The following is a 13586-nucleotide window of genomic DNA, read 5'->3' on the forward strand; positions in this document are numbered from 1 at the left end:
GAGCAGAGCATGCGGGCCAAGCAAAAGATTGCGGATCAAAGCGACAGCATCTCGTCTCGGAAACCACCCCAAGGAGTGACCAGCGTCCAGATTGCAAAACTGGTTGACCAAAATAGAATGAGAGGATGGAAAAGGGGTTGTAGCATCTTGGCCGGAATGGATGTCAAAGTTCAACGTCTGATGCGATGCTGTGTCCAGTTTAAAAAACCGGCCTGGCCATGGATCACAGATCCTTTTGCTGTATATGTTTCTGGGCTAAACGAAAACTGTTGAAATTTTGATGTGAAAGTTCAGAAGATTTTTATAAAAGTTTCATGTCCTGCCACGGATGCTGAGCGTGAGAAAGTTTCCCGACAAAAAAACACAAAATCCAAACGAAAACTTGTTTCCCAAAAAAATGTCCTGCATTGCAGTCTCTGCTCTGCCTCAACCCAAACCACTACAAACGGAGGCAGGCGGCAACGTCTTGGACTTGGGCCACTTAGTCAGCGATTTATTCATGCTATTTGGCCAGTTGGCTAATTGCTAACCAAATGCCAAAAGACGTCCTCTGCCAAACATTAGCTCACCAAATGGCCAACGGCCTCTGCTGCATTGTTTGCCTCGAAGCTCGCCCAACACTAATTGTCCTCCAAGGAGCACGCCTTCGCAGTGCTTTCTGCCTGACGTCCTGCAGCTGCAGCTGCAGCTTGTGTTGCCCCATGTTGGCGGCCCTATTAGCTTAGGTATTCCATTAGGCGGCATCGATTACTCAGACATGCATTGATTTTTTCACAAGTGACTGCCAATTTCAATGCATAAACGATTAGATGCAGTCCTTAATGAGCTGAAACATCAGCTCATGTTTAGCTACTGGAAGTTAAGCGGTCCAAATGTCTGTCTGTGTGTAGGAGTTGGCATCAAAAGGTTAGTGAATGACACTCTTATGTCATATATCTTTCGTTTTATTATCTATAACTATAGGAATGGGTGGGATCTAAAGAGAGTGTATTAGTTTTGTTTAAAAAAATGTGACAGCTTGGCAACTGAACTGCTCTATCTATAGCTCATGTGGTATCTGCCTTTAGGGATATGTTATGATGATAATTGACCGAATTGATTAGTTTTTGAATCAAGCATTTCGCTTCATTTGTAAAGTATTCACATATTATATGTTGATAGTCGAAATTTTTAATAAAGGGAATGAAATACTGAAGAAATAGAAATACTGAAGAAATAGAATAAAAAACAGTTTCTGCTTAGCTTTCTATTTTGAACAAATTTTCTCTATCAAGAGAAACACAAAAGATTGGCAACTGCAAACAAACAGACTGACAGACATTGCTATATTAATTTAGCTAGTAAGGCGACTTACAACTTCACCTTTCTAATGTATTTCATCTTCAACAGATCTTAATTAATTTATTAATTAGAAATTTATACTTTAAGCTCGTTAAAAAAAATACTACAAAAAATTATTTAATTTAACATTCTCATCTTTCCTCACCTTTCCCCCACAATGTATAACTTCCATCAATACTTTCAATTTTATAATAATATTCATAATTTATAATATAACAAAATTTCTTAAGCAAAATCAAATTTTTTAATAAAATTTAATATTATTTCAAACTAAATTTTAGATTGATTTTCTCTGTAGTTTTGCTGACTTCTCAGCTCATAATGATAAATATATGACCCATGCCACCTTCTTTGGCTAATCCCATCAAAGACAAAAAGCAATGACCGCTGTGGCTTAGTTACGAGCAACTTAAGTGAACGTTACAAAACTTGTGAAGCAAAAAAAAAGTACGTTACAAAAACCGGTTAATACTGAAAAACTGATGCATTTGTTGCTGACATATTTTGGCGGCAGAAAACAACTCGATTTTATGCAAAAACATCCAGTTTTTGCTGCTTGCTTTAAACGGGTCCAGCAATTAAGTTGAACTTCGGCTTGGCCCGATGCTGAGCTGCAGACAGAAGTCACATAAACAAGACGAACAGGGCGGCCAGGGGCTTCGCTTGGACTGGGACAGTGACAACCAATCAGCACTCAGGACTTCTATGCAACACACGCGTAGTATAATGAAAACAAATAGCCTAACCCTTAACGAGATAAACCAAGCAAGACAACTCACCCCAAAGAAAGTGTAGTAAAAAGACGGAGGTCCCAGCATAAGACGAGCGCACATTAAAAAAAGTGTAGCATACTTTTTAGCGCGAACGAAAAATGTTAAAAGTAATTGAGAGGGAATTGCGGGAAAGCTAGGAGATGTTGAGCAGAAAATAATGTTTAAAATTTATAAAAATTGTAAGAAATTATATTCTATTCTACCTATTTTTTATATTAAATAACAATACTGGCTAGCTGGTTTTTGTAACCAAGAATTTGACTTATTATTCAGATTATGAAACAGACTAATAATTCATAGTGTTAATATAATAATCGCGCAATAAATAAATAATAATTTCTATAAATTACAAATATATAAATTAATATATATATATTACAACTTTTAACCATTTAAGAATTCAAACGTTTCTCACCATCAAATCAGCCAACTTTAGCGTGCGGCTCAAATAATACCCACAACTTCTTCATGACTTTCAAAGTAAACAAAGTAGAATAAAGCAAAGCAAGGACAATGCCTGCTTCAAGGTTAACAAAAATGCGCAACAAGCGGCACAACATGGGGGTGTGACAGGGTGGCGAAAGGGAATAACATGTGCGGGCGTCTCAAAAGCAAAAAAAGAGCGTCAAATATTTCAATGTAAAGAAATATGAGACACTCGCAGCGAAAAGTATGCTAAGGAAAAATGCAAAATACGCCAAGCTAAACCCGGGTGGGTTTAGAGAGGTAAGGATAAATAGAGAGAGGGAGGGAGAGCGCTAGATATAGGAGCAGGAGAGTGCGAGTGAGAGCGTGAGTGTTTCTTGAAAAGCGCAAAAGACGTTTCATATTGAGCCTGAGCGTTCACTGGGTTGGCCCATGCCCAGCCTTAGCAATTGCGCAATTATTGAGGTAGGCTTAAGGGTTAGCTATACCCTGTACGATTGGCATTGCCTGTTGAGCTACCCCCTTGCTGCCTGCCTTCATTAACTTGACTTGGGCAGTTCAAAGATGTGCGGTCAAATGCCGAACCGGTTTGCCGCCTGTCTTCGACTGGACCCGATTCCGTCTGATCCACTCAGCATCCTCGAGCAACTGGACTGGACTCTCGTCTGACCCATCGCAGATCAGTTGTGTTTGAAACTTCATTTCGGTCGCGTCGCGCACTTTTTATTGTTGTTGTTTGTTTTGCTGTTAAAGGACGAACGAGTCGTCGCGTTTTGTTTTGTTTCTTTAAATCAATTTCGTTTTATACTACAAATTTTCTGTTAAATTCGCTTTAATTGTTAAAAATTGTGTTTTGAAGAGTTTTCCTTGAAGTAAGTGAAAAGTAAAAATAAAGCTGAAATATATGAAGAAAAAACTAGTTTTAAAGTTAAAAGTTTTAAATAGAAGTTTGAGTTTCGTGCAACAATTTAATTTTAAAATCATTTTCAATGTGATTAAGTGCTGTGAAGAGCCATAAACCGTGATTAGAACCTTGACACACTAAGCTACAATCCTAAGTAAATTAGCTTAAGAATTTTTTGTGATAAAAAAATAGATTTTTGCTTAATTTTTGCCCAGGTTTTAATACAAAATATGGCTGAATCTCTGCTTAAGTAAAACTTTTAGAGGTTTCAACCTGTGCACTCTATGCTGAAGTATTTAAAAAAAAAAGACAAGCCAAGCTGAAGACTTTTAGTTTAAAATATGATCAAGTTGTAGACAGAAATTTTAATACAATAAATTTTTAAAATCAGAAACAAATGGGATTAGAACATTGGTCCGCTGAATAGTATTTGCAAAGATAATGTTTTAATGACATTTTTAATAATTAAAAATATGATAGACCTAAACCGCATAGTTCAAATGCGAAACTTTCACTTAACTTCAGCTAATGATGAAATAAGTGGGATTAGAAGCATGGCCATATAATAAGCGAATTTAAAACATTCTGAAAAACAAATATTAATAAAAGTAACGTTTAGCTGAAAATTAAATTTTAAACAATTTTAAATAGTCCCTTTCTAACGCAGTGTTTTACCTGGTTTAATGAGGTTAGAACCTTTATACCCTATTAAAATATTTTTTTTTTAAATTGTGGAGAAATAAACGCAAATTAAGATTATAAATGCAAGTTAAGATTAAATTGAATTAAATAAAAAAACTTGTTAGATTTCAGTTAAGATTGTGCCATTATGACTACTCGGCTCATTGGGATTAGAACCATGAACCACTAAACTCGAATTTGGACTAAAGGAATCTTATGTTTAATTTAAGAACTTAGAATAGAAATAAATATTATCCTTAAAGTCTTAAATCTAAGCAAACAGCCGGTATTAGAACCTTGGCCTACACGAAAAGAAATGTAAATAAAACATTAACTTAGCTTATTTTTTTTTTTTTTAATTTTTTAACTTGTTTAGCCAATTGAAATGAAATTAAATTTAGATTCAGGCAAATGGAACTTGAAGCACTTGACAAGGTACCTAATCAATATATTTCTCTTTTTTTTACAGCTCCATGAAGAAATATCATTTTCCGCTTAGCCCAATATTCTAAAAATCATTTTCCAAAATTTCCTCCGAAATTCTTTATTCAATCAATGCGCTGCTTTATCGCTTGGACTTTGCCCTGATCGAAAGAGTTTTTTGTTAAGTAAAAGGCCGTCTGAGTTTTGTAGCTCCCATGGATCAGTCCAATGGCAGTCATCGTACGCACAGTCACGATCAGGCTTCGTCCGCAGAATGCTCGGCGCTCGGCCTGCCAGAGAGTGGTGTCAACAAGCGCAAACTCTATGCGATAGAGGAGCACGATGAGCATGCGGCACGGACGAAGCCTGAGCCGGAGACGGCCTACGATGCGGATGTGGATGAGGTGGGTGAGCAGCCGCTAGAGCAACCCCTGTCGCTGGGCAAATTGGCCAGCGAGCGGGAGGTGATCTACGAGCTGTTCCAGCCGTGGGCGCTCAAGACCTATGGGGATCAGGCAAAGACCAAGACGATAACGTTGCGCAAGAAGGTGCGCATCCTGAAGGCGCTCGAGGGCAAGGAGCACAGTCGGCCAGATAGCTCCAAGTTTCGATTCTGGGTGAAGACAAAGGGTAAGTTCTTTACAGAGAGACTCCTCAGTGGCCTAGCCTAACCTTCGCCTACATTGCTGCAGGCTTTACGACCAAGCGTCCAGATGGCTTTGAGGAAGCGCCTGGTAGTCGACGTCGCTACGAGCCTTTGTCCAGCACGGCTGTGCTCTCGGATAATCCCGGCGCTGTGGATTTGTTTGCCGCCTCCAAGAGCAAAGATTTCGGCCGTCGCATCTATCGAAAGGTCGCCTGCGTTGAGGAGTTCTTCGATATCATTTACAATGTGCACATGGAGCTGGGCGGACGCAGTGGCATGCACGCGGGACAGAAGCGCACCTATCGCATTGTGAGTGTAGCGTATGAGTCACAATCATTCCTATTAGCATTATCATTGGCATTAGCATCAGTATTAGCATTAGCATTGGCATTAGCATTAGTATTATCAGTAGTAAAAGCATTAGCATTAGCATTAGCATTAGCATTAGCATTATCATTAACATTATCATTATCATTAACATTATCATTAGTATTATCATTAGCATTAGCATTGGCATTATAATTAGTATTAGCCTTAGCATCAGTATTATCATTAGCATTATCATTAGCATTAGCATTATCATTAGTATTAGCATTAACATTATCATTAGCATTACTATTATCATTAGCATTAGCTTTAGCATTCTTATGAGAGTATTATCATTAGTATTATCATTAGCATAACCATTAGCATAAGCAGTATCATTATTATTATCATTAGTATTATCATTGATATTGTCATTATTATTCTCATTATCATTAGCATTAGCATTAGCATTAGAATATTATATTACAAGTTTTTAAACTTCATCTAATGATTTTCTCCCACTGCCTCTCCCTCTGCATCTTCTTCAGATAACCGAGACCTATGCATTTCTGCCCCGCGAGGCAGTCACTCGCTTTCTGACCATCTGCCCCGAGTGCAAGAAGAACCTTCGCCCCTCTTCGCCTTCGGCTGCCTTCAAGGAAGAGCTGGCTGGCAACGAGAGCTCCTCGGAAGTGGAGACCTATATGAATTACTCCTCGCATACGGAGAGCTCTCTGGAGGCGGGTCCGACGGCCAAGCGTCGGCGTCACTCGAGCGCCGATCTCAAGGCGCATGCAACACTGGCGCTTGCTAGCGCTGGTGGATCGGTGGCTAGCAGTGCTAGTGCCAGCCAGTTGGATGCCATTGCACCACCACCTCCAACAAGTCCCACTGCTGTGTCGCTTGCTGAGGCGGCTGACGAGGCGCCGTGTGAGGTGGGCGTGCCCAAGATAAGAGTCAAGCCCCAATTGCAGCGTCCGTTAAGTCCGCCCGTGGAGCCGCTGGCTCCAACAGCCGCACAGCTGCCCAGCTTCGACTTGCAGCTGCTCAAGTCACGCGATAATCTTGTCCGCTATTACGATTTCATGAGACGCTTCTATGCTGGCGGCTCGCTGCTGACTCAACCGGTCCTAGCGCCGCCTCTCTACGGCAGCAGCCTGCTGCAGAGTCTCAGTTATCCAACAACCACAACCACCACCAGCAGCCCTAGCACCACCACAGTCAGCAAGCCGACGCCTGCTGGCGTTGGCTCCTCCCCTCCTCGATCGACTTCTTCTTGTGCACGCTCACCAACTGCCACGCCCACCGCCCCAGCTGCCGTAGCAACAGCAGCAGCAACAGTCTCAGCACCTCATACTCCGATCAATCTAACAAAATCCTCATTTTCCAGCTCCAGCAATGGAAAGCCCCCAACCACATCCACGCCCCTTTCTGCTGCTCCGCTCAAGCTGGAGCTGCCCAGTCCGCCAAAGACGTTGCCGCTGCCGCTGCCGCTGCCGCTGCCACTGTCAGCTGATCTGCGCATACCGCAGGTGGTGCTGCGCGGAGGCGGCGGCGGCGGCGCCGACGTTGGCGGCTCAACGCAGCAACCGTTGCCGCCGCTCGATTTGGAGCGCCTTAAGCCAATAACATCCACATATTTGCAGCTCACTCGGAGCATGGGCCTAAGCGACGAGGATGCTCTGCGTTTTGATAATCTGGTGAGTAAAGATTTTAAATATACGCTTTAAAGAACTTAAAGAGAGAGAAAAGCAATTAGAAGTGCTAATTTATAAGAGCGAGAACTGAACTCTCTTTATACACTTTACATAATAACGAGAAAGAGAGAGCAGGACAGCAAGAAGTAGATCATAAGAAATTATAAGAGCTTCACAAAAGCTCTTAAAATGAGTTCGGATAAAGCGTAACAAGCAATTATTTCTAAATACATATATATATATATATATATATATATATATATATATGTATATGATTATATATATGAAGTTTTATTTATAGACAAATATGATCTCTTATATTGTGTTCAGTTATTCTTCTTTATAACATATTTGTACTTATACACTTTCAATATGCTTTACTTTTGTAAAGGAGTGCATATAAAGCTACAGTCGTAAGGTGACGTCACAGTTATATATGTTCAGAGTTAAAAATTAAGTTTTAAAATATTGCATTATATATTTATAATGTTAAAAGTTCTATATCTTTATATTATTATTACAATGACAATTGATTCTTAATGATTGTTTATATAATTATATATTAAATTTCACAATTACCCACATTTTACACATTTACCTAAATTTGAATAATATTAACGCATTGCCATAAACAACAAATTGCAAAATCACTTTTTATTCTATACAAAATTCAATTTGCAATTTTTTCCCAGTATATATTAAATTCTGATTCAATTTAAATGCCTTTGGCGCATATTAATTTCTATTAATAACAAAAAAAAATCGCATACATTTATTTATACATACATAAATATCCTTTTTACTATTTTTTGACCATTGTTGAGCGATAACACAATAAAATTCGCTGAATTAAGCAAAATCAAATATGCAAGCAAAATTTTCAAATATTTATGTCCTTTGTAATAGTTTAATAATAATACTGTTTTTTATGCTTTCGGTTTTTTAAAGTATTCGTAGGCAAAGCTTTTTAATTAGTTAATCGCCCTTAGAGCAACCTTTTTGCATACCCTTGCAGAGCGCACAACATATGAATTACTAAGAGAGTTCTTTTCTTCAAGTTATCCGTAACACTCAATTCATATAGGTGGTGTGTATGTTTAATATCCGATCTCAGCGTTGATAGAATGAGTCTATGCGCAGTGTGAGAATTGCTATTGAGAGTAAGGGAGATGATGCATTAAATTTGCGGAGCGAGCAATGTGCTGAATTAATATGTGCGAGTGGGTGAGCTGCTATGAGGAGTGTCCACGGTAGCGTGGAAGATGGCGCAATCACACATACACGCTGTTTGTTTTGATCTATTTTTACACTTTTGCACTCAGAGCAAGAGGGAGCGAATGGCAAGCAACCCATTGCTGTTGTGTGAGTGAGAAAGTTGCCATTTGCGTTCTTATTTTTGATCTCGTTTTAAATGAGTGTACTTGTCATGGATAAAAGGAGCGGATAAGCTGCATTCATATGGCTATTGCACTCAAGTCAAAACGCAACATGATAAGTGCTTTTAAGCAAGGCGCAAGACGTTGTGTGAGCGGAACTGTTAGTGTGAGCGGAATAGTTAGATAACTTATGCTTTTGGTATTGAGAGCTCTTGGTTTTGATCTAAATCTAAAAATAATTTTTACACTTCATCTTTGATCATTTCGCTGCGTATTCTGCAAGTGTATTAAAGCTTCGGGCGCTTCGAAGATATTTCTTTATTTATATAATATACATTTTATATTACAGTTCAATAATTAGTTTTAATTTTACAAATTTTACTATCTAAGCACTTTTTGTAATTCACAATTGATCGACAACAAATTTTTTACTAATTTAGTTTCTTTTTTCTATGACATGCTTGGCTTATAAATCTAACGCATCTATCGCAATGTAACTGAGCTAATGAGAGAGCGAGACAGAACAACCAAAAAACAAAAACAAAATCGAAAAAACAACAACTCCAACAACAACAACAATTTTCGGCCACAAAAAAACGCAAAATTACGCAATAGTTTTTTTTTTAAATATTTATTTATATATATTTGTTTGTTTTTTGGAATTTAAATTCAATTCCATTTAATTTATTTTTTATATTTATATTTTTTTCATTATTTTTTCTATGCTTTAATAACGCTGTTAACACGCTTAATGCAATGCTTTTTGTTGTATTTTGTTTATTTTTTATTTAGTATTTAATTGTTTTTTTGTTGTATTGTATTTTATATAATTTTGTTTTGTTTTCTTTCTTTTTTCTTTTATTTTTTTTGTTATTTTCCAGCTCAGTTATTAACGCAAGTCCAGCGAAGAAAAAACAAATGTAATAAATTAGTAAAACACAAATTTTAATGCTTATTTTATTTTGTGTATAAAACGCATATTTCTGCCCTTTGTATTTAACAACTAAAAGAGGAAGAAGCAGAAGAAATATGTAATAAATTAGTTTGCTTATTCATATTGAAATTCCATGCGCTTAGTTTATTTTTGACTGCTTTCGTAGCTGCATAGTATTTGATACAGGTGTTCTCTGTTTTCGAACAGGTGAGGTAAGTAATTATCACGCTTTAAGTATGCTACAATAAATTATTGAGATTTATAGATATTTTTTTTTTATATATAAACATTTAATATAAATCAAAAAATATTAATTAATATTAATATATTATAATAATATTTATTAATGTATCTGAATTACGTTTATTACGAATATTAAATTTTTAATATATATAATATTTTTTCGATCTTAACATTTTTATACTTTTGCTGAGTTGTCCAATTTCTAAACTTTATTTATTATTAGGATTATATTTTATATATGTTTGTAACACAATATTTAGTATAAGTGTTTAAGAATGATTTTACTAAAATTCTGATTTTTTGGCTTAAGAAATCTGTCAGAATTTCAGTTAATTTGTTGAAAGAAAAGTTTTAGAATTTTTTGTACACAAATTGCAATTATTCTCTGAAATATTTGACAAAGTATTAAATATTTGAGATAGCAATACAAAATTCCAAACGAAATACGATGTTATATGAATTTAATGATAAAGCTTAAGCTTTTTCTAAAGCTTTTTCTGGTTTACAGTAAACAATCTATTCAGTCAATGATTAAACAGCATCCATAACATCTCCCACCTTATCTCTGCTGTTTTAAATTATATTTTTTTTATTGCTATGACTTGTCTATAGGGTATTCCTGTGCAACTCTTTAGTTGGCATCGGAGTCAAGGACAAATGCAAATTTTATTCCAATGACAAGTTCAATATATAATAATATTTTCAAAAGTCTTTAAGTTGGATTATTAAATTGATAAAAGAGTTTTGATCAATGAGAACAACTTTCTGAAGATAGATCGTCTGATTTTATTAGCCTTGCATCTTACTGCCCAAAAAGTATTTGTGAGCCGGAAAATTGAGCATTTGAATGAGAGAAATCTTAGACAGCTAGCGGCCTACGATATTGGCTCAGTAAGTAAAAGATTGTTATTAAACATATAGTTCTTTCTCAGTCAATGTATATGTGTATATATAACTGTAAGCCAGTTACAGGGTATTTTCTAGTCGGGCACTCTAAATCAAATGTATTCAAACACTTCTTACTCAGACTTGCTCTGGGTTAAGCCCGCGCTGATAAGCATTTACTGATTACTGTTTACGATTTGATAGATTGAATACATACATATATGCACACATATACATACACATTTATTAATGTACAATTCACATTTTTCATGAAAATTCGCTAAGCCTAAGTCCATTTACTCGTCTATTTGGTTGGCTGCTCTTGCGCCTGGCCCTGGCCCTCATCTCCCTTCACATTGCTGAGCACAAATTTCACGCTCAAGACGCGTCCATTTTGGTCGACAATCGTTTTGACCAGTTCCCCGTTTTGATTGCTGATATCCGTTGGCGTTAGATGCACCTGGGCCAAGAAGTTCTCTATTGTGCTATCCCTAGGGGGTGGTGGTGCAAGTGGTGCGGGCGCTACAGGTGCGGCAGCTGCCGTCCAATTGTTGACGCGCACCGTTGTCCTGATTGTCCTGCCATCGGGCAGGACTCGCGTGCGCACTATATCGCTGCCTAGCTCCTTGGCCTGGTGTATGTCGTTGTCGGTGATGCCGCCACGTTCCAACATATCCCTCACTTGTGGGTCCATTTCGGCCGTCTTCACTGGCTCAATCGAGTTGAAATTGCCTCGATAGCTAATTTTTGTGACGGGCAGCTCGTCCAGATTGATGTTGCTCACCGGCCTGAGAGTGTCGTCCAAGCTGGACAACGGCTTGGGCGGAGCTGTGGGCAATGGTGGCAGACTGCTGTCTGGCTGGCGGGTGGGGAAGGGATAAGGCGTGGGCACGGGCGCAGGTTTCACTGTACTCGTGGGCACCAAGCTGGGCACCAAGCTGGGCATCTCTCCAGCTTCAGTTCCAACTCCAACTCCAGCTCCTGCTCCAGGCCCTGCTGCAGCTCCATCAACTCCAGTCACGAAATGAGGATTCTTAAACCAGCGAGGCAAACCATGATTAAATAGGGGAGGACTGGATGCTGGCCAGCTGGCGGGCAAGCCGCCTCCAACATTGCCACCAACTGTTGTCCAGGTGCTAAAGAGTGGCCCATTGTATGTGCGCGTCCTTGTGGTAATCGTCCTGCCCTGATCATCCTGCTCCGTTGTGGTGCTTGTCTGTGGAACAACGCCCACTGGAAACTCAAAACTGGGCCAATTCGGCTTGGGATCGGTGCCCGTTGTCCAGCTGCTGCTGCCCAGCGGTCCATTATATGTCTTGATCGTTGTGGTCACTGTGCGTCCTTGATCATCCTTTTCCGTCTTGGTGGTTGTCTGCGGCGTGATGCCAGCTGGAAAGTCGAGGCTGGGCCAGCCACGAAAACTTGGCCAATTCTCGTCAAACGGCGAACTGCCGCCCATTGTGAAGGTGCGTCGATTGCCCACACTCGAAGGCAGGTATTCCCAGTCGGTTTGGGGATTCTCCGAGGGCTTGGCTGTTGGCTGAGTTGCGGGCGTAGTCGTCGGCAGCTCCTCCTTGCTGGAAGTCTTGCTTATGTTCTGACCATCCGGCGAGAGCGTGTAGGTCGTCGTATACATCTGACCCTGGGCGTCCGGCTTGCTGATTATCACCGGCTGCTTGGTTCTCCACAATTCACCCAATGCCGCTGGCTCCATGCCCAGCTCGATGGCTTGACGGGTTAGAGCAACGCTGGGTGTTTCATTAATCCCGCTGCTGCTGCTGCTGCTGCTCGTTGCGCTGCTTAGCTGAGATAAGCAAGATGACGTCAGTGAGCACTCAACTTAATACAAACTGACCTACCTCCAGGGCCAACAGGCAAAAGCCGCTGCAGAGCACAAAATAATTGACACCTTTCATGCTGCGAATGTTGAATCGAAACTGAGATCAGCGCTGAAGCGGGCTGCCCCTAAATAGACTCTAGCTAAGGAATTACTATATACAATCTATATAAGTGCGAGCTGAACGACTGAATATATAGCTACAATCAGATGCATATACACTTTATATAGAAACGTTCCAGCCAGAAGAGCGCAAACTTGTTCTCTAGAGGTTATCGCTGCGCGCTTCTCAACTGATTGGCATATGTACACATATATATATAAATATATATATATATATATATATGTATATATAAAAAAATATATGTATATTTTATGTATAAAAACCCAAAACAAATATTTATAAAATATTTATTTAGTTTTATTCCATTGAAATTCGTTAAGCTCGACTATGAATCAAAATAAATTTCCTGGAACAATCTACTCGATTTTTCGAGATTCACATACAAAATCAAGTTTCATATAATAACAATATATAATATATACTATTCCAATAGCAATACTATATAGTTTCGAGCACCAAATGGAATTTAATACTCGCAGCGCAGACAATTATTCGGTCAAAGTTTTTATATTCTCACAGGAATTGAAACGTCCGACTGTCCTTTAGACTAGCCTTTAGACCAGCCTTCTATTCGCCCGACTCTACGTCTATCCGTTTGTGCGTCTGTATGTCCGGTCACCCGACTCTACGCCTATCCGTTCGTTCGACTGTTTGTCAGTCCGTCCATCGAATTGCTCGTCCGTCCGTCCGTAAGAACACACGGCATTTCGCCTCTCTTGCAGCTAGAGACTTGACTCTTTGGCACCCTTTTCTTATACAGTGTTAAGATTTTTCCGGCTGCTTTCACTCAGTGAATGATATATCTGGTATGATACAAATGCTAAGGCGTTAGAGATTTAATATTTGATTGAAATTGTGAAATTTTTCGTAAGGACACATATTGAAAATATTTATAAAATTTTTTTAGAACTAGAAAAATATATGTAAAGCAATGGTTCAATTCGAATACCTTAAATACAACTTCTTATACTATTTAAAATAAAGCAAACC

At 38.8% G+C, this 13586-nt stretch overlaps 2 protein-coding genes across 2 annotated transcripts; one reads left to right on the forward strand and one right to left on the reverse strand.

Annotated features, from left to right (window-relative positions):
- Positions 1-4763: 4763 nt before the first annotated feature.
- On the forward strand, positions 4764-9070 carry LOC111600341 (mucin-5AC-like). Its single transcript, XM_023316405.2, has 4 exons — positions 4764-5178; positions 5241-5503; positions 6049-7200; positions 9014-9070. The coding sequence occupies exons 1-4, from the start codon at positions 4764-4766 to the stop codon at positions 9068-9070; spliced, it is 1887 nt and encodes a 628-aa protein (XP_023172173.2).
- A 1824-nt stretch (positions 9071-10894) lies between these two features.
- On the reverse strand, positions 10895-12594 carry LOC111600413 (mucin-5AC). The gene is made up of 2 exons (XM_023316493.2): positions 12495-12594; positions 10895-12439 (listed from the first exon to the last, which is right to left on the reverse strand). Exons 1-2 carry the CDS (start codon positions 12549-12551, stop codon positions 10940-10942), a joined length of 1557 nt encoding a protein of 518 aa, XP_023172261.2. The 5' UTR covers positions 12552-12594; the 3' UTR covers positions 10895-10939.
- Positions 12595-13586: the final 992 nt, after the last annotated feature.

The sequence above is a fragment of the Drosophila hydei genome, unplaced genomic scaffold (genome assembly GCF_003285905.1).
Source record: "Drosophila hydei strain 15085-1641.00,03,60 unplaced genomic scaffold, DhydRS2 tig00008124-arrow-arrow-pilon, whole genome shotgun sequence".
NCBI lineage: Eukaryota > Metazoa > Arthropoda > Insecta > Diptera > Drosophilidae > Drosophila > Drosophila hydei.